Source organism: Centrocercus urophasianus, unplaced genomic scaffold, assembly GCF_019232065.1.
Source record: "Centrocercus urophasianus isolate 14NV4802_14NV808 unplaced genomic scaffold, USGS_Curo_1.0 seq_13, whole genome shotgun sequence".
NCBI classification, from domain to species: Eukaryota; Metazoa; Chordata; class Aves; order Galliformes; family Phasianidae; genus Centrocercus; species Centrocercus urophasianus.
Genome location: NW_024884475.1, coordinates 3,164,223 through 3,189,494, shown reverse-complemented (window position 1 = coordinate 3,189,494; position 25,272 = coordinate 3,164,223). Strand labels below are relative to the sequence as shown.

Sequence of the window (25,272 nt, the reverse complement as noted above, 5' to 3'; positions counted from 1 at the left end):
GTCCATGGAATGTAAGAGTGGTTTCTAGGCTTTGCTAATTACTGAAGGGCTGGTGCAGTTTGTATCTCAGAAAGATAGCTTCTTCATATTCTCACTTTATATCTCAATCATTTAATGTGACATAGAATAGGGAAACTAGCAGGACTGAAACCACAGATGCTACAGTAGCAGATAGGCTTTGGATTTCTGAGTGGCTACTACTTTAAAAATAAATGTAGTATGTAATGAATTATTTGTTGAGGTTCAAATCTAAAATCCCTTTCTATGATAATATGTTTTTCAAGTCTATTTAATTTCAATACCTTGCTTTGCTCTCATGGAATTAAGTGGTTTAATATTATGATATTAGAAATAATTTATCTGCAAAAAAATTCGTCTAATGTGGAATTTCAGTAAAGGATTCATTTTTACATAGATGTCTTAAGCTTCATTCATCTACTTTTCCTTACATTATACTTTTCCTCTGCATACACTCTGCCCACCACCAAGCCAACTTTACTCAGATGCTTTGAGGAAACAGCAATAATACTACTAAGAAAAAAAGAAAAATAGTTTTTCCAAAGTCTTCTGTGCCACTTTGCATGCGGAGCTTATCTATGATTCTCTAGATGCCCAAAGCTCAGGGTTTCTACATCTCCACAATCCACCAACAATTATCAAGGTGAAACCATGTGAACTCAAAGATTTAAGTAAGATCCTGTGGGATCTTTCACTTAGCTGAATCACAGCACCACTCAAATTTCACTTAAGGGAGACCTCTGGAGATCTCTTGCACAACTTCCCACTTGAAATTAATTGATTGCCAACATTAGATCTGCTCAGCTGCTGTGGAGTCTGCCTGAGGCTTGGAAACCTCCAAAGATAGCATTTAAACAAACTCCCTGGGTTTGTGGTCTGTGCAGTCTTTACTGAGAATCAAAAGGTAATCCTTGTTATTGTTATATATTTGGAAGAGGTATTGTCAGCTGGATTTTTAAAGCAACTATATAAATTATTTATGTCTTTTTTTATTCTCTTCATCTTTGAGCTGCAGAGGATAATTAGGAAATCTTCACTGTTTGAACTATTAGAAAGCCTTAAAATAGTGTATCTATAAAATACATCATATATAACTAGTATATGACCATGAGGAATTTTAACAGCACTCATTTTGATTAATCAGCATAACACAGTGATGCCTTTGTCCTTTAAGAGTAGTAACTTGACTCAGTGTGGGGATGATAAATTTTTTATGTTACCACATCAGCAATAGTACCTTTCTTGGACAGTGCACTGGGGGACACAGCCTTAGACAGCACGAGTTGGAGACTCCAGTATTAGTCACAAGTAGTAGAGCTCCAAAGAATTTGTCTCAAATAAAGGATAATTAAAGCCTGTAATGTGCTTCATACAACAATACATTTTGAAACAGGGTACACTTAATACAGTTTTATTTCACCTTCTCATATATCAGTGAATCTGCAAAAATTCAAACACATGTGCAGAGGTTACTTATACGTATTTATCCCAAATAGTACAGCTGAAATGTCTCCCTGTATTTTTCTCTTTCATTTCTTTCACAGAAGATAACATGAGCTACAGACTAACACACAATGTAAATCAAGATCCCTCATTTCCCCCATTTTCACATTCTATCCCTCATGCCCCATTTTCCCTATCCTCAGCCTTTCTGTTCTGGAAGCTATCCTTTCACAGTGGTAACTTGTAAGATTACAAACAAATGCTTTTTCTCTCCATGCATGTTCTACTTGGAGTAATAGGAGAGTGGAGATTACTGCAGAGTCCAGAAAGCTTTATTTTCCTGAATTTACATCAGTCCTTACCCTCCACTGAAATTCCTTGATTTCATATTCCTGTGTTTCTTTTTGTTTGTCTTTTTGTTGCCTCAATCTTCTTGTATCACCTATTTCATGGTTCCTGGGCTTATTTCCTTATTCTCTCTGAAGTCATTTCCTTTACCCATTGTTTCCATTCCAGGTCTGAAAACAGAACTCCTTTCCACCAATCCCTCCTGAACAAATCATTTCCTCTTGGTTTAATCTCATATAAGTTTGTTTTCATCCCACGAGTGCACATTTATGTGACTGTGTGTATACACACACGAAGTTTCTTATGTTCCATGTAAAATAAGCTCCAAGCAAAATACTGAGAATAAAATTAATCAGTTTTGGCAGTTAATAGAAAACTACTGCTGCAGGTAAATAATACTATTCATATTTGTTAACTCATTTTTGTGCTATTCCTACTTCTTGTGGATGAAAGAATGGTTAAAAGCGAAAAAAACTAGCAAAAAAAAAAAAAGAAAAGAAAAAAAAAAAAAAGGAGAAAAGGGAAAAAAGAAAGGAAGAAAAAGCCTAACGTAAAAGAAAAAAAAAACAACCAAAAAAACTCACAACATAAAATCAAATAATATTCTTAAACAATTTAATAATTATCTATTGAGTCCCTCTCTCACTTTCCTTTACCAAGTGAGGTGTATCTATCTGTCATCTATTGCTATCACCCAAACCCCAGTTGTACAGCGATGTGAGTTTAGACAGGACTACATCTTCTCTCTGTGGTGTGTGACTCTGAGCACTCACTGTCAGCAATTATTCAAGAGTACCTGCTCTTAACCCTCAGCTTCAAGTAAATTTAATCACTAACAGATAAAACATAGAACTTCTATTACTGACATCTATTAATCTTTAAGAACAGCTAGGAAAAGTGTAGTTTAAAATGTTGATAATACATGTTTTGCTTTTCAAAATACATTTTTTGGAAAAACAGCATGCCTTATCTCAGATGTTTTCTAATGACAATATTGAGAGCCTGTCAGGGAAAGCAGCCCAGCCCTGAAACATCTAAAAGCCAGGTTTTGTCAGTTTCTGTGATTTTACCTCATGTCTCTTTCTTCGGCTACAACTCAACAGTAAAACCTTTTTTGTTGCTAGCTAAATAACCAGAGTGACTATTTTCTGCTTCTGAGAGGCTCAAAGAAAAGGAACCTGACACTTTTGCCAATTTGCAACTCTGTCCTCAGCAAACTTTCTTTTACAGGAAAGCCAAACTCTTACCTGATTCAGGAAGAATAAAATGACTACCAGTCTCCAACTTTATATATATATATGTATATATATATATATATATACACACTCTTACAAACTTTAAATGCCAAGATTCTCTATGATTGTCTACTTGCAAGCGAAGAAAGTAAAAATAACAATAAAAGAATAACAGAACAGCTTACTGGGCACAGAAATGAAATACTATATCAGTGGCTTAAGTAAACACATATCTATAGACTCTTACTCCAAATTCTATAAGAGATGAGCTTACTCGCTTTTAATAGCAGATGAAGTCAAGTTACCTCACTTTTCTATGGGTCTACAGGGCTTGTAAGGAGCTATTTGATAGCTCACTGCCCATTTGCACATCAGCCTGTTTTTACAGTGCAGGGTAGTTGAGGCAAATTCAGACTTAAATTGAAAGAAAAAGATGTCATTTAAGATACTTTGTGTTTCCAGATATAGCAACCATAGACAGAACTGATGGACAAGCTATTTGCTAGCTTATATGATGTAACTGCTGGAAGCACACAGTTATTCTGTGATAAATAGCAAGTCTCGCTCATTTGTTGATGAGAACTACCTATTTCCATCAGCAATCAAGAGAAAACATAGGGACAATTATTTTGAAATTTCTCATCTGTTCATATTCTCATGGGTCCAACATCCTAGATCAGGTGTTATGGGATTTTTGTACTGTCACACCCTCAAACTCCAACTTGTGCCACCTCAGACAAAGGTAATGAGTGGCTCCAGCCTTTTCACCTTTCTTATTCTCCCAAAGTCCTCACTTGGTTCACTAAGTCAGAACTCCCAGATAACCTTAACTGAATTGCTTTGTATCTTCAAAATCTTATAAGATTCCTTCTTTTATCATCACAGCTAAGCCTATTATGCTAAGATTAATAGGCTCTTGAAAATAATTGTAAATTGGACCCAGCTAAAATATAAGTTTAAATTGCACTGTGGCTATTGATTCAGTATTTTTGGACTGTGTTCAAAGGTACGTGGCTGTTACTCTGTATGACACTGCATTTTTATCTGGCTTAGAATTTTAGGACTCTTTGGATACATTTTCTCATAACATAGCTGATTGTATCTGTAGAGTTCTAAAACAAAACTGAAAAAAAGAGAAAATAAAGGCATTCCTTAGTTGCATCTTTTAGATACTCTTCAACATATCCTTTAGGAAACACCATAGCAAAGCTGCTAACATAAACAAGAGATAAAAAATCCAAGCTCGTAACTTAAAAAAAAATCCAGGCTCTTAACTTAAACATATAGTAAGTAAATGAGGCAATCAGCTCCAGAGCAGCAGTGAAGACATAAGAGGATATTTATTCTGGGGTAAGAAATAAACATATTGATCTGTTTTACTGTAACAGTCTAGCTTACACGTGTCAGACAGGAATACTAAAAAATAAAGCAGCTCTGGAATTAGAATAAGTCAAAATCTTCATCCACATGCAAACATAGTAGTTCAAACCAACTCTATTCAACAAGAGTAATTTCTACAAAAATGTACCTATTAGCATAAGCTAAATATATGTAAATAATATTTACTTCATTGAGAGCAGCATATGCTCAGAACCTCAGAGAATTCATTTTACAACAATGGTGAAACTGATTATAAAGCAAATGCACACTGCATTAAATAAACAAAGGTAAAAGACAGAAAAAATGACCTTGATGTACTTTTCTTCTATGCTTCTAATAACTGCGGTTGTTTAGTGTTAGAAGAGAATTAGAAATTGAATATTCAAAGTTAAAATTACAGAAACATGTATCTGTTTACTGACCAAGGTCAGAGATATTTACAATAAACAAAGATACATTTAAACAGATTTTTTAAAAGTCTTTTGATTCTTTAGGATATTTATTACTCTTTATTTCATCTAATTACTCTTTATTTCATCTAATTCCCTCCTCTCTATTTTCTGTACTTTCTTCCCTATCGTCCTCTTCCAGTTTACAAGGTTCCTCACTGAAGAAAGACATCGCATAGTTTTTCCTTATTTAGTATTTTATTTTTCAACACTCAACACAGAGGGCCAAATCAACAGATAGTATAAATTGGTCTTCCTCCATTGACATTAATGAGGTTAAGCTAGCAGATAGTATAAATTGCCCTTCCTCTATCGATATTAATGAGGTTAAGCTGATTTATGCTAACTCTCAATTGCCAGATCTAAGTTATCTGGGGAAAATAAGTTCACTAAGTGCATGCAAAGAATTTGAAGGGAAAGATTAAAGGAAAGAAAGAGCTAGGGGAAAAGGAATGGGAGACAGAAAAGGAAAAAGCAACACTGGGTTCTTTACTGAAGTAATTTCCACTTCAGGAGTTTGACATTTGCTTACTTTTTGATCAGTTTTTCTATTTGCAGCAAAGTCAATGATGCCAGAAAGAGCCCCTTCATATGCTATGCTAGTCTCAAATCAATCTACAGAGGAAAAAGCAAAGAGGATCAGCTGTATGTTTATTTTCAGAGATAAACCATACGGAACTACTGACTCGTGTGAAAAAAAATAAATAAATAGAAGTTTCACCTAAAGCTATATATCACATTGTATACCATTATGCATGGTATTTTTGAATTTGTTGCAACACGTTCTTCCTAACGGATTAGACCTGTAGTAGCTGTGAAGTGGTTCTCATCTGTTGTTTAGCTTTAACTGGTTTTATGTCTCTTTCCTTCTTACATAAATATGCCCATACATAGACTTATTCATGCATATGAACATGTTATTTTCATTTATATATATTAATATGCTTAATAGTGCAAAAATTCAAGCAAAGATTATACTACTCATAATTATTCTGATCTTCTGAATCAATCTGAATTTTACTGTCATTCTTTGTAAACACAGTAGTTAATTATAATATTTGAATAATCATCTATGATAATTATATCAAAACAATTAAATATAATACATTCACATAAACTCCAATGGTCATAGCTTAAGAAGTTTGAATTCTGGATTTCTATTGTACTTCCAGCACTGTACTGTATGCAAGTCGCCAAATAATGGTATTTCATTTTAATGCAAATAAAATACTGTTTATTTGTAATTGGCTATCCAAGAGAAAATGAAGAAGATGAAAGCAGAAGCGGCAAGTAGACAAGCAGATGTAGATGTGCACTTGGATACCAGCTATCTGGATAGCAAAGAAGCATACAGTACCCAGCAGCTTGAAGATAAACAGCTTGAAAACACTCAGAGAAGCAGTGTACTGACTGTGTTACAGTAGGTAACAAGACAACTCTAAAAGGGATGCACAGCATCAACTTTCTACATCCGCTCCTGTTTAGAGCAGCAGGAGAAGAAGCTGGGCAAGCTTAAACTTTTCTACATGTCTGTATTACCGAGTCTCTGTAATACACCCAAATAATTTGTGGTTGAATCTGGTTTTGCCTTTGTCTACTACTGAGTATAAAAACCCAACCAAACAGAAAAACAATGGTGATGAAGCCTGGTAAGCAGCAGATGCTAACAATGCCAGACTGTAAATGATGAAGTCAAGCAGTTCGGCCACTTAAATTTCACAACGGATGGTGATGTTCCAATAACAAATAGATGCTAGAGAATCACGATGGCTTTTTCAGCATCCACATACACTGAATAAAGAGACTCGAAAAAGAAACACACACACCACAAAAGCCAAGCTGGTAGAAGCATTGATTTGGGTAACTGTTATATATAGATGAATATGAAAATTCAATGGGTATGAAAAGCTGGACCCAGATGGCAGTAGGTAAGAAAAGATCAAAGCATTTACTATGTAACACAGCTGTCAGCGATGTAAGGACAGATCACTCCATTAATACTAGCAAAATGAAAGAGGATTTTCCATTGCTGTGGGAAGATCAAGGTATTACAATTAGATATGTACGTACGTCAAGAAGTGAAGACCAACTGCAGGACAGATACAGGAACACTGAAGCAGCTCCTTTTAGGCTTTCAGAATGGTCGATCCAAGAAATCTTAACAAATGTTTAAGACCTTCTCCAGTGCTTTGCAATAAATCAAATAGTTATGTAATTGAGAATGTTTGTTCTGACTTTTGATATGTTTGAGGAAGGCCAGTGATTTCACTGGGGAATCTTATGGATGAAATGTAGGGCACAAGTTGTCCTAACAATCTTCGTACTTGATTGGGCTTAAACAATGAGAGGGTGCTTTTTCAAAACAGCATCTGAAAACAATCTTATTTTGAGTGTGTCAGGATTTAAATCCACACTCAGTAGAGTCAAATGTATTACCTGTTAACATACACATGGTCTGTATTTGAGTTAGATGAGTTACAAAGGCTTTTTGAGGATAATACTAGGTTTATCAGTTAAAAGAATGAAAAACAAAAAAGGAAATTATGAAGAGCAACAATTGCTACTACTTGGCTCTAGTAATCTCCCAGAGGTACACATTCAGCATTAGGAGAAGAAAAAAATGCAGAAAAGTCATTGATTACATTGAGCTCTGCTGTACACTTCTGTCTTTATTTCTAAAAAAAAGGCTTGTGAATAAAATGTTTGTGGTGTTTGTTAAAAATAACCAAAATAACCGAATGATAATTAGTATATAATCATCAGGCTAGGCAATGTATTTAAAAACAGCACGGGCATCAAAAATTGAAATATTTTGCTGGCCTTCCAAGAGCTTTTGCTGAACCTAGTGTGCATTGGAACCTGAGTGAATGAAATCCCATTAGTCATGACCATCTTAACAATATGCAGTTCATACAGAGCTGGCTTCTGCAGAGAAGAAGGAAATTACCAGTACTAACAAAAGAAAGAAGATTTATAATGAGCAAATATACAAAAGCTCCAAATAATTATAATATTCACTGCTTGGCAATTACTTTCTAAGCTATGGAATTACTTTTCTTTAGGAAGATTGAAGATTTTACAAGGTTACTATAAACAAAGGGTAATTGGAAAAATGAAATTGCTCTACTCAAATTATTGTAAGGTCTGGAATAATGGTGATAAAATTTTTGAAAAGATTACTTATGAATCACTTTTTTTGTGTGCTATACATTACTGTCATAAAAAAAGAAGCTCCTTTTTTAAGCACTGCAGTGAGAAACATAAATGACTAAATACAAATACCAGCTTACCCCTGATACAATAAGTTCTCCTCCCAAGTTCTGAACTTCTGCCTTCACTTTGCTGCAGATGTTGAGCTGGTGGCAGTAGAGGGCAATGCGCTGTAGATAGGCTAGCAGATCCTGTTTGCAGGCTGAGTCAGGGCACTGCAGATGAAATAAATGCTTGATTAGATGTAGCTGAATTCACATGGTTGTTATGGAGAGGCAATCACAGGAGAGATTGGCAACATATATGACCATTATGTGGCTCCATTTCACTTTGTCATTCCTTGAAATACTTGCTGAAACATGAAAACTAAACTGTACCCTATATGTAAGTCAAAGCTTATCAGTAGTAACTTGAAGATGCGCTGTAAGTTTTTTTGCAAAAGGAAAAGAACATCTCAGTCAGATACTAACGAAACACAATGGAAGTAACAAAATTATCATGTTTTGAAGGAGGTCTCTCTGGGATGTCAAGTTGGGATATACAGAATGGAAGAATCTGTTGAGTAGCCAGAGTTTCATAGGAAACTCCAAGTATCAGGGTGCCTGCTAGGTGTCCAGGTTAAGACGCCACAGGGACTACTTCCAACTGATGACATCCATTCCTGACTGTCTTGCCAGATTCCCTGGCATTTATGCAGACTTTCAGGGCACTCAGCTCTGCATCAGATTTTATGGAAGCCTTTCTGACACATTAAGGACTTAAGAGGTGAGGTTGCCTGGCTTGGGTATTGACAGACTTGGCAAAATTGCTGTTAAAGTCTAAATACCTTAGTCCGTGCCAGAAGGAAATAACTTACTAAAATGTGAGATAATACACAGTGTCTCAGCAGATGCCATCTGTCTTGCAGCCCTTCTTAAGAATACAATGACACAAGTTCATCCCTCTGCATGTCTTTGGGATAGCTTTTTATACTCAAGAGAAGGCTATCTACAGTCCCATACCATTTTAAACATTGTGTCAATTATGTGTTAATACAAATTACATTTGGTCAAATCTAATTTGACTTAGTGAAAGTTTCCTTACAAATACAACTAGAAAAGGTCCAAATATAATTTGTTTACAATCTTTGGGACTCTTAACAGAAACTGCATAATCTCCCACAATAACAACACCATAATAAATAATTCTCTAGCAATTAATATTCTTAGTATTGCCTCGAGAGAACAGACCTTAGTAATTCACTCTGATGACAGAGAGCTAAAATTGTCCTTTGTTTCCAGCATGTCTCCAACAAATACTCATCGTGGTTACCCAAAAATGTTACACTGACAAGGACCTCTGAATGTACTGCTTAGGGATCAAAGATTTCCAAATGCATTTTTTCATATAAACATCCTAAAATGTTTATATTCCTTTTTTTTTTTTTTTTTTTTTTTCCCCATTGGTATGGTGAAATATTCACAAAAATTAATAGAATTAAGCGCATATGGGTCAATATCATCACAGGATATGACTAGAGATAACTGTTCTGTCCTCAGCAGCCAGTAGGGAACGAATTCGTGGTGAAATAGATGCATGTACTGTCACCTATAGCCCTGAAAGCAGTCACTTAGTTTTTCCTCTCCCTTTGAAACTAACAGTAAACAAAGCTGGAGGTTCATTGTGCTGTTGAGTTAAATCTGTTCTGTATTTACAACAATGCTATAATGCCTCTCTTTCTCATGCAGTTGCCACATCTTTCAGGCATGAATTCCTAAGAGAACTCTTCTCCCTACTGGTGACAATTTAATACAGAAATATTTACCCTACTCCTGAAGTCCATGAACTGAAAGAAATGAACTTGAAAAAGCAATACCTCTAGAGAGCTGATCAGGCTTTAAATACAAGGACTTTGGAACAACAACAAAAAAAAGTAAAACCTCTCTCACTGGAACAGTAATTAGAAGTGCAACTATCCACAAAAAAGTTTAGATCACGAATGTCTTTGAAGTTATGTAAGTTATGTAAAACATCATTAAAGTGTGAACATGAAAACAAACATTTCATTCTCACAATGATTTCCCTGCTTATTATTTAAGTGTGCATATTCCAGTCTCCTGAAACTGAAAATGTAACTCAGGACAATGCACTCCAAGAGTAGCATTATTTTTTTTTATTTTTTTTTACATTCCTTGATAATATTCCATCTCTTCAGAGAATGTAGGTTAGAGATTTCATCAGCTAACAGATGGATTTCTCACTGTTACGCTAAAATGAATAGTTGCTGCATATGAAGGATAGGAATGGGTTTAGTGCAGGAAAAATGGTTGTTGACAATAAAGAAAACCTCAAAACCAAACCTTCAGAGGTTATAGGATAATAGGCAGATTTGGGTTTCTTGCCACTTTGGATGATATTCCATGAGTAGTAAGTATTGCATGCTATTACATGCCTCCGTGAAGAAAAAAAAGAAATATTTATTTTGAAGAGAAAGACTAAAGACAAGGAAGCTGTAGTTCTCACTACCAGCTAATTTTATCCTGGTAGCAGTGAAAAGAAAGAAACCATGGGGAAAATTAAAAAAGAAAAGTCAATAAATTATATAATGGAAAAACTCTTCAAAGAAAGAATTATAAAACATTTCACCAACAGCGACAGAAGATTCAATTTCAAAATCTGCATAAGAAATACTTATAGAAGAATTTCTACAATAAATATCTGGTGAGGCATCCACTATAATTACCACTGTGATTAAATTATACTTAAGGTTTTCACATGAATTTTTAAAACAATATAATCACTGATATTGTTATTGATATTCTTTGCTCTCGACCACTAGATGCACACTGGGTTAGAAAGATGGGTAACCTCTGAGGACAGGTTGAGGAAGCTGAATTTGTACCGCTTGGAGAAAGGAAGATAAGAGACTTAAATTTGATATCAAGAGGTACTCAGAGCATGGTAAGGCACTGAGACAGGTTGTCCAGAGAAGCTGTGGATGCCCTATCTCTGGAAGTGTTCAAGGCAAGGCTGGATGGGCAGCCTGATCTGGTTGGGGGCACCCCTGACCACTGCAGGGGATTTGGAAAAAAATGATCTTTAAAGTCCCTTCCAATTCATGATTTGGTTGCCAAAGGCTTGTTTGCTCAATGTATGCCAGCTAATTGGACATTTAAACTAGCATTAGGTGAATACACAAAATGACAAAAATGACAAAAATGACAAACGACAAAAAGACCAAGGAAATAAGAATGAATTGAGCAAATTAAAGTTTAAAAAAAAAAATCACACCTTTTTATTTATTAATTCCTGCACATCCTCTCATGTTTCCTACAGGGTATCTTGGGGGATTGCTGGGAGAAAGATAATCATTTGTGAGGGAAAAAAAATAAATCTAAAATAAGGTGTCTTGAACCAAGAACTTGGATTTGAAATCTGGCTCTTGTCTTCTTATTTGATGTTTTCTCTTGCTCTTCAGATGAATATATAATCCAGTCTGAAGGAAAAGAGCTGAAGTTCATCTTTAGAGTTGTGAAATGAAGTTAATAATGGGACTGTGGAGACAGTTTTTACAACCTAGAGGAGGAGGCTGTAAGGTGCAGAGCACAATACCGCAATGTAAAGGAGAAGACATGCAGTGTCAAGGGAAACTGCTGCAAGAGGCAGCTGAAAGAATATAAGGAGTTATACACGTTCATCAAGGGTCACAGAGCATCCAATTGCTTTCATATCAGCAAACATATTAATCTAATCATAATAGAGTTTCCCAGTCTGGAATATGAGGCTATGGAATACCTGAGGAGTTTCTGAGGTTTCAAAATTCATTTATTACTTTCCTATACTGCAGAAAAACAAAACAAAACAACCTCCCCTTCCCTCCCCCCCCAAAAAAAACCAAACCACTATACAAGAAAAAAAAAGCAACTGTATGTTGACTGCTACAGAAGATTTTTCTTTTTTCTGCACAACTGTACAATGTGACTCATTGATAGAAACTGTGTTATTGTGTTGTATCTCTGATTATTTTTGCTATTACCTGATCAGCTACTGCCCGTGCTAGTTTGTCCATCCTTGATCCTGCCTCTGCAATCTTCTTGGCTGCATTAATGACATCAGATGTATTCTTCAGTGGTCCTTTACCTCTGTGAAATACAAAGAAATGATGAACAATATAGATAAATTATGAAAGGAAACAGTTTTAATGACCTTGTTTAGTGCTTGATTTTAAAACAGTAACAGGGATGACTTCTTAATTTATTACAAATTCTCCCTTTAATTACTTTGTATAGTAGAGATTGATTAAAATGTGGTCTGCTATATTTCCACTCTCTTATGAAATGCCTCTCTAGCAATTTAGTTTGATGGTGCCTTAAGCACAAGCTACACTTAATAGTATATGCATTTTTAAATGCTTATTAAACCAATGTTCTTTCTGCAGTACACAGCTATTAAAAACTATGCCATTCCCATGCCAACCGTTAATGTTAAGCCTATCAATTCTAGAGCAAGGCTGCCACGTTTTAGAAGGCTTTTCTTTTAGATATATTATAAAACAAAGATTCTCAAAGTATAATTCTGTTACATTTAAGACATGCATAGTTTGCTTTAAGACTGATCCTATACTTTTAAGATACTACACAAACGTCTGATTTTAATCACTACAGTTATGACTTGTATAGGAAAAAAAAATCATTGCAGACTTTTCTGAGTTTGTTTCAGACCCAAAACTTTTATCCTGTTTATAATAACATTCGCTACTGTTCCCAATAATGCCTCCACTAGAAGCAAACTGATTTTCCTCATTTATTTATTTATTTTTGATCATATGTGGAGAAATGCAGCTTCAGACAAGACAGATGGAAAATTATGATCTTCAAGTATCCCCATTATGTCGAACTTAAACTGGAGCAGAACTCCTTCATAGTGACCTCATATGCTTTCACATTCATTCCCTCAGCAGATCTGACCATCTCAAATTCCACACACTTGAAATTTTTTACTGTTTTAACACTGCAGTGGTTACAGCCAATCAAAATATGTGATGTGATACCTGATGCAAATAGGGACGCATTTGATTATTATTTTTTTTAATTTACTTCAAATGTGACAGTAGTTTTTCTCTCATATTAGTCCTGTTCTTTTGATGGTAGAAAATGCAATTCAAAACTTTCAGTTTGATGCTTAATGTATCAAACATTGTCCAGGAGGTTGCAGAAAGCATTCATATTCTGGGATGTTGCTTTAGAATGCTATTTCTTCATTATGTGAAATGATCGCACTGCTTGGGCAGTTTTTCACTTTGTTTTTTGAAGAGAAGGAACAGAGAGCCAAAGAGAAGAATAATGCAAAGGTAACTAAGACTTTTCAGACATATCACCCTTCATGGGAGGCTCTGCATTGTCATTTGTATACAGGAGTTGTGAGTCTGCTGCCAAAAGAATAGTTGTGAAAGCACAAGCTGAGAGAACACTGAGCAAGCTGACAGAATGATTGTTCAGAAAGAAATACAGGAGTCATCTATTAAAATGTAGATAAACTTTCTATATACATATTTAAAATGCATAAAAATGTTTGCTAATTGCTATACGAATTACCCATCCATGCAAATTAATTAACATAAATATGTATGTAAGGTATGTGCAAACACTGTATTATCAATGCAGACGCTGTTTCCCATGAAATAGGCTGAATGCTTCAGACACAAGGCTGGATAGAGAAATCTATTTGAGCACCTCAGTAGATTGAATAAATAGATCTTTTACTTCAATCCTCAAAAAAACAGAAGGATTTTTGCCTAGTTTTATCTAATCATATTTTGATAAATATCATTTATACTCTTGGACTCCCATTAAGAGTAAACATTGAAATAGCTGTAACTTAATATGGTAATCTGTAATTCAAAGAATCTTATAAAAAGTTCTCCCTGGTGTCATTAACAATATAACCACATTTAAACAAAATAATTATGTTTATCTGATATCATTAGTGAATGATCTTTTGATGATTTGCAATTAGAAAGGAAGAAGACATCAATAGAAAAAATGAAATGAAAGCAAAAAAATTAAAATCATTAGTGACAGACTCCAATAAAGTATAAGATCAAGAAGGTTTCATATTTAAATTGTCTTTTGAAAGAGACAATCTTTTTTTTTTGAAAGAGGTTCAGTCTTCAAAACGATACAAAGAGTTTTGCTGTTATTTTTGATTAACACAAATCATGTTGAAATGTTATAAGTTCATACAGGCACATGCTTTTACATTGGTACTAAACAAAATGTCACTTGAGTGTAATAGGGTTGCAGACTGTCTTTACTGCTGATGTTCAAGATGATCTGCAAATAAAACTGATTCGCAAACAATACAAAAACTTCACGTTTTATCAAATATGGTGAAATATCTAGAGCAGCCATGCACAGAAAATCACCATCTCTTTAAGGACATAGTGTGTTATATCAAGCTGTGTATCTCTCAAAACAGCACATCACATCAATAGGCTATGAAGTGCAACAAAAAGGAAAGATGTCTGAAGAAATCCTCAGCAGAGACCATTTTGTTCTTACCTAGTGAAGTCTGTCATTTCCATCATAATCATGCACATCTGCTTTGCCAACACAATGATGTCATTACCACTGTCATCCCACTTGGCCACTTCTGCATCCAATTTGCTCTTTTCTTGGTGAAATATCTCTACCTGCTCAGCAATCTTAGCCTTTTCCTCCTGGGGGAGCTGAGCCATGATAGCCTGAAGAAAAAATATGGGAGAAATGGACATGAAAAAAGGATGTGAGAAATATATACATTGATTCAAATTGCATTCTAGTTTCTTTTTATGGCAGTGGAAGACACCAAACAAAATCCCTTAAGCATTTGACTTCTGTTAGGATGGACAGAAAGAAAGTATGTAGAATGTCTACAATTTTTCTTTTACTTTTTTTTTTTTTTTTTAACATTTTTAAAAAGATGTGATATGCAGGTTATTCACTATCACATACAAGAAGATTAAGATTTAACAGAAATTATCTTTAACCTTTTGAAAATGAACAAAATCTATGGAAAAAGATAGACTGAATCGCTAGCATCTCCCTTAGTCTTGTTCTCTGTCAGAAGTACAGAGGTTTTCTGCTTAAATAAGCTATGACATGCAAGATAATACATTTGAAGTGAGCTGTAATGAATGTACTTTCAATAACTTTTAGTAATCTAATTGTATCATGAAAGATATGCAAAAAACTATTGCACAAGTTGATACTAATTTGCTTCGACATTATCAACAAAGTAGAAAATTCCCCCACCTCCTTAAAAAGAAAAGCCTGCAAAATTATACTAACTATTTTTGAAGATCAAATGGACACTTCCAGTAATGATTTCCAAGTTGAGCTACCATTTAGCTTTAGGGTTCTTAAGACCACATTATGTATTTAATGGGGTGTGACATATATTTAAGTGTTGTAATTTTTTCTTGTTTATGTCACTTTCAATCAGCTGCAGTCTATCTCTACGTATTCTTAAAATGCTCTTGGCTTTTAAAAATTAATAATTGACCTTTTCCAAAACTGAAATTAAGAAAGGTTATAAACAGTAGATCAAAAAATGATAAATTTGCAAGCTAATCAAATTAAAATTCAACACACGATGTTTAATTAGGCCTTATCAATGTAACTCAGCAGCTGTAAATGTTACCATATTAGTCTTTTCACAGAAAAATGCATTGCAAGTCAAGCTAATAAATATATAAGAATACATATGAAGCACATACACTAAAACTGATACATTAACTGAAATGAAGAGAATGTGATTAGGAGAATCAGAATTTGGATAACCGGTTTGTATGTCATGCACGTGTGTCTTCTCTGTGGGCAACTTCATTTGTACAGCCTTTAAACTGGTATGCAGTGTTTTAACATTTCAATTCCAGCTACTAATACACTTTTAAAGAAGCTATATCCTGTAGCAACTGCAGATCTTAAAGTTTTGTGGCTACTGAATACCGACATAAGCATTTCTACTGTAATGCTAATAGCTTTACAGAGTAAGCATATTAAATCCATTACAGTCCACAACTAAAAATCTAGCTTTTCTAAGGAAAGGCTTCTAATAAGTTACCACCATACTTTGCAGACTCACTTCAGTGAGTCACTCAAGACTGTGGACTGTGTGCCTTCTGCACAGTATGCTTTCATTTTGTGTTTTCATTCGTTTGTTGCATCCTGTGATATACTGCATTATAAGTTATTCAGTAATGGGACTGTCTTTATAGTATATTATGCTTATACAGCATGCAGCTGATCAAAGCAGAAGGTTTGAAGTGCAGCAGTGATAATAACTGCAATGAAAGTAATACAATTTAAGACTCCTAAGTCTCTAGGTGAACTAGATTCTTAGCAAAACTATTATTGCAATCTGTACTTGGTTTTCAGACCAAAAAAGGATTATGTGATTCCTAATCCTACATGTAAACAACCAAAAACCAAAAACACACACAACCAAACCATGAAATTCTAGTATTACATTTCAGTACTTTTGTATTTGAGACTTACTTTAATAATCATTTAAATATTTCAAACAATATGTTATGCTTTCTAACATAAAACAACTCCTCAAAGATATTCACCCACATCCACAATGTCACCAAACCGGTGGGCATGGGATCTACGATCCAAATCACATCTTCCTCTAGGTGATGAGGCTGCTAGTCATTATATCATATCCAGGAGGCCCAACAGGAGAAACTACATTTTTGTTCTTGGGATGTAATGACAAAGAAACAGCTTTTCTGATATCTGCTATGGCTTCTGCCTTGCCTTGCCTTGCCCTTTCCCTTCCCTTCCCTTTAACATCTGCATTCAATATTCATGGAAATGAATCAAAGACAAGACTTCTGCACATTTCATTCCATCTGTCTTGCATTCCTCCCATACCGCTAAGTAAACCTAATTTAGGCTGACATTACCTTTTCAGTGTCTAAAATGTATGCTTCAAGCCCTAGCATACTGTTGTTCTTTATACAACAGCTGATAACCACTCAGTTCATGTCCTTTGAAATTTTTCACACTATCATTGCCTATTAGCCTTCAAAGTTCTCAGCCTTGTAAATCCTCTTCCAGAATTAATAGTAAGAAGTCAACTTCTTTCCTATTAGCTTTTGCTATAGTGCTTGTGTATGTGTGTGGAGATGCTTCTTGTCTCATCCATTATTTCACTTCAGCAAGTTCTACTATGAGAATAAACATGTAGGCATGTAAAACAGCCATGGAAATAATTCAAGCATCTCTCAGTTCCCTGGTGGTTCTCTGCTAGAAAATTCTGGTGTTATTACTATTTTTCTTCTGTTATTTTTTTGACTCTCTTTCTTTGTCATGCTGTTTGTCCCCCAAATTATATTCTCTTATTATTGTTTTTAATTTGAGCTGACCAGTCTGGTTAGTGTAAACTAAACATGCATCAGAAGGTTATGTAATCCTGTGTGTCAACAAATTCCACTTTTCCAGCACCTGTGACCCCTGAAGCACTCATCAGCTTAATTTGCAATCCCCATGTACAAGCTAAGGTCACAAATCACAATGAGTCTAGTTCATCATGATATAATTACCTTGGTAAAATTACATTGACTCAGTAACAAGTGTCTTCAATTACAATTAAATTACAGGGACTGCTCAGCTGTACTTGACAAGTTTGCACACTGGGAAACATAACTAATGTAAGATTTCTCTGGATATAGCATTTGGTGCCTTGACAACACTTATTTATTTATTTTAATTTGCTGAATACTCCCATAATTACATTCTAAACCTGTAAGGCCTTCCAGAGCAAACAGCTCATACAATGCAACACAGGATCATTCAATAAACTCAGTGCTTTTGAGATAGGTAGGACATAAAAACTCTACCAGGGTTAGATTACTGCTATTGTGTCTTACATGACTCTGAAGACCTGAAATCACTGCATTTGCCTTCTGAGGCATAGTTTTTCATTTGCAGCTACACCAACACTTAGCATACATGGGGTTTACACTCACCCTTGCACTCTGGCCAGCAATAAGCTGGTCATCTTCAGTCTGAACGCTTGTTCGGCTGCGAACGTCATAATCTTCCTGCTCAAAGTCTGAATCATCCTCCAGCTCTTCAGGGGTCTAGAGAATGAGACAGGGAAAGAAAGCAAGAGGAGAGATGACAATCTTATAAAGGATACAAATCCTGTGTACAGTAAGCTCTTATTTCATTGATTACCTGCCCAAAAAACAGTTTCCCTTTTGTTTTAAATTGTGTACCCTCTCAGTCAAGAACCGAAATTGAATTGTCTTAAAAATTAAGTTGTTTCAACTTGAGTTTCCATTACAGATGGCATTTATCATTACCTTGCTGCAACTTTTCTTAATTCTGTTAACGTAACAAATGTAGTTCCACGACCAAACATCTTATGGAAACATTAACAACCGGAATGCAGTATTTCAGAATAATCTTATTTCATTTATAAATGGATACTGCAACTGCTGTAATCTTCCAAATATGTATGCATGCAGAGAGAAAGAAAGAAACAGCCTGCTTTAAACCAGTGTTTAGTATTATATTCTATATGGATGGTGTAAGAACAAATATAGGCCTCAGAATGGAAGATTATATTGCTTTTGTCATTTGAACAGTGTCTAATAAAAGCAGTCTGTCCACAAGTAACTTTGGTTGGTACGATAGATGTAGTAAAAGAAAAAGGAGATCATAATAATTACAGAGAGATCCTCACCCTACTGGCTACCCACATACTTTAGTGTTAACCTAGAGGACCAATCAACACCGAAGAAGTCAGTCACGCTGTAATTTCCTGCTTGGAGGCACTGTCAAGTTTCCTAGCAGAGGTGCTAATCATTGCCAGTTGTCATTACAGCTCTTGAAGATTAATCTTGAAGATTAGCAGTCACCAGGAACTGTTCCAAACCCTCTAACGTAATGTAGAGAAGTCTTTTGTCGTTATTTATATTACAGCCTGGTTTCCAACATGAAGTGCACATCACTGTAACAGAAAAATCAGCAGCTTTGCTAACTACATGGTAAAGTGCACATGACAAGAAGAAAAAACACAGCCATCTTCATATGGCTGAAATGAATTAGACACATATTTTGTTGCTGAACACTTGAGGAAGAAATAACCAAGTATGACAGTGTGGTAATGAAATACTGGCAGCATCTCTGAAGAGACACATGCCCAAATAACATGCCTAGCAAGTTGGAGAGAAGATGAAATCTAGGTTAGAAAATAAATGTCTTTTCTCCTCTGGCATAACCAAGAAAGGAACGATTGCAACCATTGTTGTAATGTCCAATGATCTTTTTGTCCAAGCATCTTTAATCACTTAACATCTTCTCTCTGCTAAATAACCTGAGGGCAGGATGTGACTTTAAAATCTGTCGTAAGCAAATCAGCTACTAACAAACAGCACATACCTCCCAAAGCAAGATAGAATATTTCCAGTTATAGGGCCCACCACTAGCCTGTAGCAGTAACTGGGTGGAATGTTTCAGACCCTTCATTGCAAATCAGCTGACTCTTTCCCATCTTCCAAGTCCAATCAGCCAGTCGGTTACACTGTCATTGTAAAACCAGCACCCTTCCTCAGGTACACTTTTTTTTTTTTTTTGTCTGCACACTTTTATATATATAAGACTATAAAAGATAACAAGAAGCCCCTTCCCAGCTTTTTGTAGTCTGAGTTGCAGGGCTGTGTAAGGGCTATGATAGTTTAACCTGGAGAGAACAGCCAGGTGGAATAATCAAAATATTACATCCCAACAGTGTAAGCACACTAAGCACAGGAGGACTCTTATTAAAGAGAGAAAACATTCTCAAACTTCTGTGTTCAGGTAATTTATCCTTAAAGAAACATTCAGAAAAAATCGCATTGCTGTCACTTACTGCATAACCTTCACAATCTTAATATCTGTGGTCTTTAAAAAATGGAAACTTAATCAGTATTGGTCTGTTACTCAGAGAAAAGCAGTGCCAAACAAAAGGACAAGGTAATGGAACAGTTATAACATACTATCAATTCAAGAAATTCCAGTATTTTCCCTATCTGCAAGTGAGATCTAATCCAGTACTAACTTTCAGATTCACTTTCTTAAGGTTTTCAAGTGTGGAGAATTCAACACCCTCATTTTCTTGCAAAAACAGCTACGCTTTTCATTAGGATGAAGAATAGCAGTGAATTGCTAACTGTAGGCTGCCATTTCAAACACATGGTATGTTTTTCACCGTTGTGCTGCTGCTTTGCTTTATCTGATGTCTTGGAGATGCAGCCTCAATTTAAATCTCTCTGATTTGCTCAGAGACAAAGGAAAAAAAGAAAAAAGTAAAAAAAAAAATATATAGGAAAGTATCTTTACTGAAGGCATTTTTATTCCTTAGCTGAGTCTTCCAAACTTATTAGAAGAAATCCAATTTTTGTGCACAACTAACAAGACCATGGTATTTAAAACCCAGTTTCCAAGACAACAGTCTGTTACTTAATTTATCTGAGTTGGATGACAGAAGGACTGATTTGTTCCTGCAGAAATCTGAATCTACGGCCATAAAAACTAAGGAAACGTGGATTTGAAATCAGGGACAGTTTCTAAACAAAACTCTTACAACCAGCTGTGTAAGAAGGAGCCAGAGCCATTTTCAAAACAAAAGATTTTAAAAAGTCATTGATTTTGTAATGCCAGTATGAGTATGTGATTTATCATAGAATCATAAACACTGGAAAAGACCAAGATCATCTATTCAACCATCAACCCATTTATGCATGAATTAGATGTAAAGTGATGTCAATATATAGAATTATAAAAGCTATTTGTTTAATATTTCACCAATTCAAAAATACTTAATGAAGATAAAGAGACTCACTATGCTACGTGCTTAAAAACTGTAAGATGCAATTGTAAGAAATTCAGCACTGTAAACATCAAGTCAAGTTAACCTTGTAATGAGTAGAAACAAAAATATTTCCCTATGTTCTACCACTAAAATACTCTCTACTTCTAAAAGCTAAGGAGAAAAAAAGACTATAATATGCTTTTATATTTCACTCCATGCTACTCTGGGCATTTTTTTTGTTGTTGTTGTACAAACGCAGCTGCAGCCACAGTGACTCAGGTGCTTCAAGCACCATCTGAGTGGCAAAGACAAAGAACATCTCTCACAGTATGTCTTCAGCTGTTTAATGATTAAAGTAAAAACTAACTGCACACACACTTGAAAAGCAAAAGGCCCTCAATACAGACAACAGAGTCTGCTGTAGTGCCCTTTGGAGACAGACTGTTTTAAAAGCTGATGTGGTTCTGCACTAAGTCTAGTTTTCCAGAGGGTAGGGGATGTAGCAGGATCTTGGATTTCACCCCAGTGCTTATCCGATAGTTTATCAAGGCTAAGCCCCTATTAGCAAGTAGAAGAGGATTCATACTTCCAAACTATTCAAGACCCCACACTCACACAGATCTCATCTCATTTTTATTCAGGCTAGGTGTGGTCTTTGAGATTTTGGAAAGGGTCCAGAGGAGGGCGACTAAGATGATCAGGGGGCTGGAGCACCTCCCCTATGAGGACAGGCTGAGGGAGTTGGGCTTGTTCAGCCTGGAGAAGAGAAGGCTGCGGGGTGACCTCATTGCAGCCTATCAATACCTGAAGGGAACCTACACCCACGAGGGGAGTAAACTCTTCAAAAGGGCTGACAACAGCAGGACTAGGGGAAATGGATCGAAGTTGAAGGAGGGAAGATTTAGGTTGGATGTTAGGGGGAAGTTCTATACAAGGAGAGTGGTTAGGCCCTGGAACGGGCTGCCCAGGGAGGTTGTGGATGCCCCGTCCTTGGATGTGTTTAAGGCCAGGTTGGACAGGGTCCTGGGCAACCTGATCTGAATGTGTGTGTTTGGTGGCCCTGCTAGGCAGGGGGGTTGGAACTACATGATCCTTGAGGTCCCTTCCAACCCGGGTGATTCTGTGATTCTGTGATTCTGGTCTGCTGCCATGGAATGAAATTCCCACATTCCCAGTTACCAAGTACATTCAAGTTAATGTCCTCCAAAACTGCTCCATAATGTGGACCAAAGTATAGCAAGTGGTAAAAACTGGAGTTTGGATGCAGAAGGGCACTCTTGATTTTTTTTTAAAAAAAAAGCCTTGCTATTAGGGAGGTTGCCAGTAGTAAAGGCCATGTGTGAAGAGAGTGGTCTCATAGATGCAAAAGAATGTGGAAAGATGCTGTTTAATTGTTCCTAGCTGTAGAGCAGGTTTCCATCTAACAACTGAGAGAATTTCACAAGTATTTACAAAAAAAAAAGTGTAATTTGTTGCCTGTGCTGTAATTTCAAAAGATGATGGAACAAAGCTATTATTTTCTTATTTTTAGATTCTATAATTATACTCCTAAATTTGTTTATGCTACTTCTTCAGTTGTGAAAGAGATCTATTCTTCTGTACATATTATAGCAACAGCCCCCAATGCAAAATGAGCCTCCTTCCTCCTCCAAACAGACATTAAATTCTACCCTTTCCAAGGAAAAAGAGAAGATATGTTTCCCTCTTTCCTTCAGATTACTAAAATAATACCAACAAAAAATAATTTAAAATGTGGCTTTATTTCCTCAATGGAATGAGAGAATCATCTCCGACAAATTTTAATCTTCCATAGCATACTCAAACAATTACTGCCTGAAAATAATTGTTTGAGGCAGATGCTGTAAAAAGTTTGCAAGATTTATATATACATATAATTCTACAAGAAGTTGTGCAGCCTGAGTGTGCAGGAATTAAGAAATTATTAGATAAAAATATTCTCTACTTTGTTTTTTATAGCATAATGTCTACCCCTTAATTGCATTTTCTATTTCAACATGAGATGTCCGGATGGAATACTAGAAAGTATCTCAAACTTAAACTAAATTGTGTTTTACAGAAAATAAGGTTCTGAGTCAGCAAACTCTGGTTTATGTAAATTTATAGATGTGAATTTTCCCAGTTAATTCACAAGGATAATGAGACCATTTATTTGCTTTAGTTCTCTGCCTGGGTAAGGAGCACTACATTTAGCTCCATAAATAAGTTAATTGTTTGAATGCAAAAATACATCTTCCTAATCTGAGTAAGCAGAATTCATTAGCTCCTATCACATACAGAGTGAAAAGTGGTAGTGATACAATTGCAAAAGTAACCTGGGATGTTTCTAAGGAGACTGTGAAGCCTGCATGCTGATCAGCTTTGCAAGCTAATGATTAACACAACAGCAAAATGGCACTGAAATAAGTGAACTTAAAATGGTGCTTTTTGCTAAGCCAAAAATCTCATTCCGGATAGAAGGTCTCATAGCAACCTCTGTGAGATAGATGTGCAAGTGGGTCCTGGGAGCCAAAACTCTGCGTAGGGGACAGAAGAAAATACATCTGTAGAAGTACCCATGCCATGATTGCATCTTATGAAGCAGTTTAAAAGTCTGACTGTTGAAGACTGAAATGTGCTTAGAAGTGGCTTCTAGAATCATAGGACATCCCAAATAGGAAGAGACCCTTAAGGATCACTGAGTCCTACTCTTTGTTCCACACAAGACCACCCAGAAATCAGACCATATGCCTGGGAGCACTATCTAGACTCTTCTTAAACTCTGGCAGCTTGTGGCCTTGACCACTGCCCGGTGGAGACTGTTCTAGGGCTCAGCCACCCTCTGGAGAAGAACCTTTTCTTGATGTCCAACCAGAGCCTTCCCTGAGGTTCTCTTGTCCAAAAAAAAAAAATGTTTGGAAACATTTGCTACAGACTAAGAAACTGTGTGGTCAAAGGAAGAACAGGTCTTCTTCCATTCCAGACCAGAAGTCTTGCAAATATTCCAGTGTAGCACATCTCCAAAAAGGATGTGTTTGATCCAACAATGCCTTTAATTCAGGCTACCCAAGGGTTGCACAGGGTACAGGAACATGATTTATATTTTGCAGTTAGTAAATCAAGACTGTCAAAAGCTTTCTGTGTAGATGTTAATGTAATGTACTGTGACATGTATAATGACTAAAACGAAGCAATTTCGGAGTGCTCCAACTGCTTGAAGGCTTTAGTCAGTGCTACAGTAGATTCACATGCAAAAGTGTATGTTTTATGTTTACTCAGATGAGCGAGTTGTTGCTTTACCACTCTTGCTTCTCAAGAGACAGTTTTCTTTGAGATCTTCACTATGAGTTCATTTGTATGTGGCCTTCATCAGGGCAGGTAAATTGTTTTTCATACAAAAATTTAAGTTGGGATGTCCAAAACAATCTTTTATTTTTAAATATTTGCCTTTGGACTAGATTGAAAAGTAAGATACAGATATACTCACAACTAGTTCGATATGTAAAAATAAATAAATAAATAAATAAATATGCCTGAGCAAATTGAATCAACTGGTTAGTCAACAACGAAATGACACATTCTTCAGCTCAGTAAACATTCAAAACCATCCCTGCAGAGATTCACTGGAGCTGCAAGATAATTTATTTATTCATTTAGATTTTAACCAGACTTACCTCATATCCTAGGCAGCACACATACATTAAAAAACATTCTACACAAAGTTTGAAAATCTTAGTAATATATTGCTACTGCTATGGAAGCGTTTCTACTCAATACTGAGCTTCCATCTATGGGCAGTTGTGATCAAATAATCTCTAAAATGTTAAATAATATTTTCTTGCTCATCCCCTGACGTCTTTTCTTAAGAATACATTTTTTTTTTCTGCACAGATTTTTATTTTATGATTGTTTCAGTGTCAAGCTTTTCTGGCAAATTATAAAACAAGGCTGAGTCCAAGTAGCTTTTCTATTCCTCTTATCCAGTATGTGGCACTTTTCTTCAAGTCCCAACTTTTATTTCCCAGGTGCCTTACATACCCTTATCATCAGAACAGCTTTCCTGATGTCACGAACTCCATCATAAACCAAGCGGGAGGCATCTATGAACTCGTTCTCTTCAAATGGCTGTGGTACATTCGCACTCAGCGCTTCAATGGCAACCTCAACTTGTTCAGCAAAACGTGGCATAACTAGATTAAAGAAAATGAAAGGCAACAAGATTAGACACCTCCTTCTGTGAACATTCTCTCCCTGCCCTTGGGCATAAACACTTTTCAGTAGGCATGGTACATGTTGTTGTCACGACTTCAAGACCTAGGAAGGCTCACAGGGCAGTTTTACATGCATGCTTTTTGTACAGAGCTCTG

At 35.8% G+C, this 25,272-nt stretch overlaps 1 protein-coding gene across 2 annotated transcripts in view; it reads right to left on the bottom strand.

The window, feature by feature from the left end:
• CTNNA2 (catenin alpha 2) overlaps positions 1-25,272 on the bottom strand; it is a 396,255-nt gene that overhangs the window by 17,135 nt on the left and 353,848 nt on the right. For both annotated transcript variants that reach the window (XM_042812772.1, XM_042812773.1), the window contains 5 exons: positions 24,944-25,095; positions 18,078-18,191; positions 14,623-14,804; positions 12,099-12,204; positions 8,164-8,298 (listed from right to left, as the gene is read on the bottom strand). In XM_042812772.1, coding sequence (XP_042668706.1) covers positions 8,164-8,298; positions 12,099-12,204; positions 14,623-14,804; positions 18,078-18,191; positions 24,944-25,095 — 689 coding nt within the window. The remainder of the gene's footprint in view (positions 1-8,163; positions 8,299-12,098; positions 12,205-14,622; positions 14,805-18,077; positions 18,192-24,943; positions 25,096-25,272) is intronic.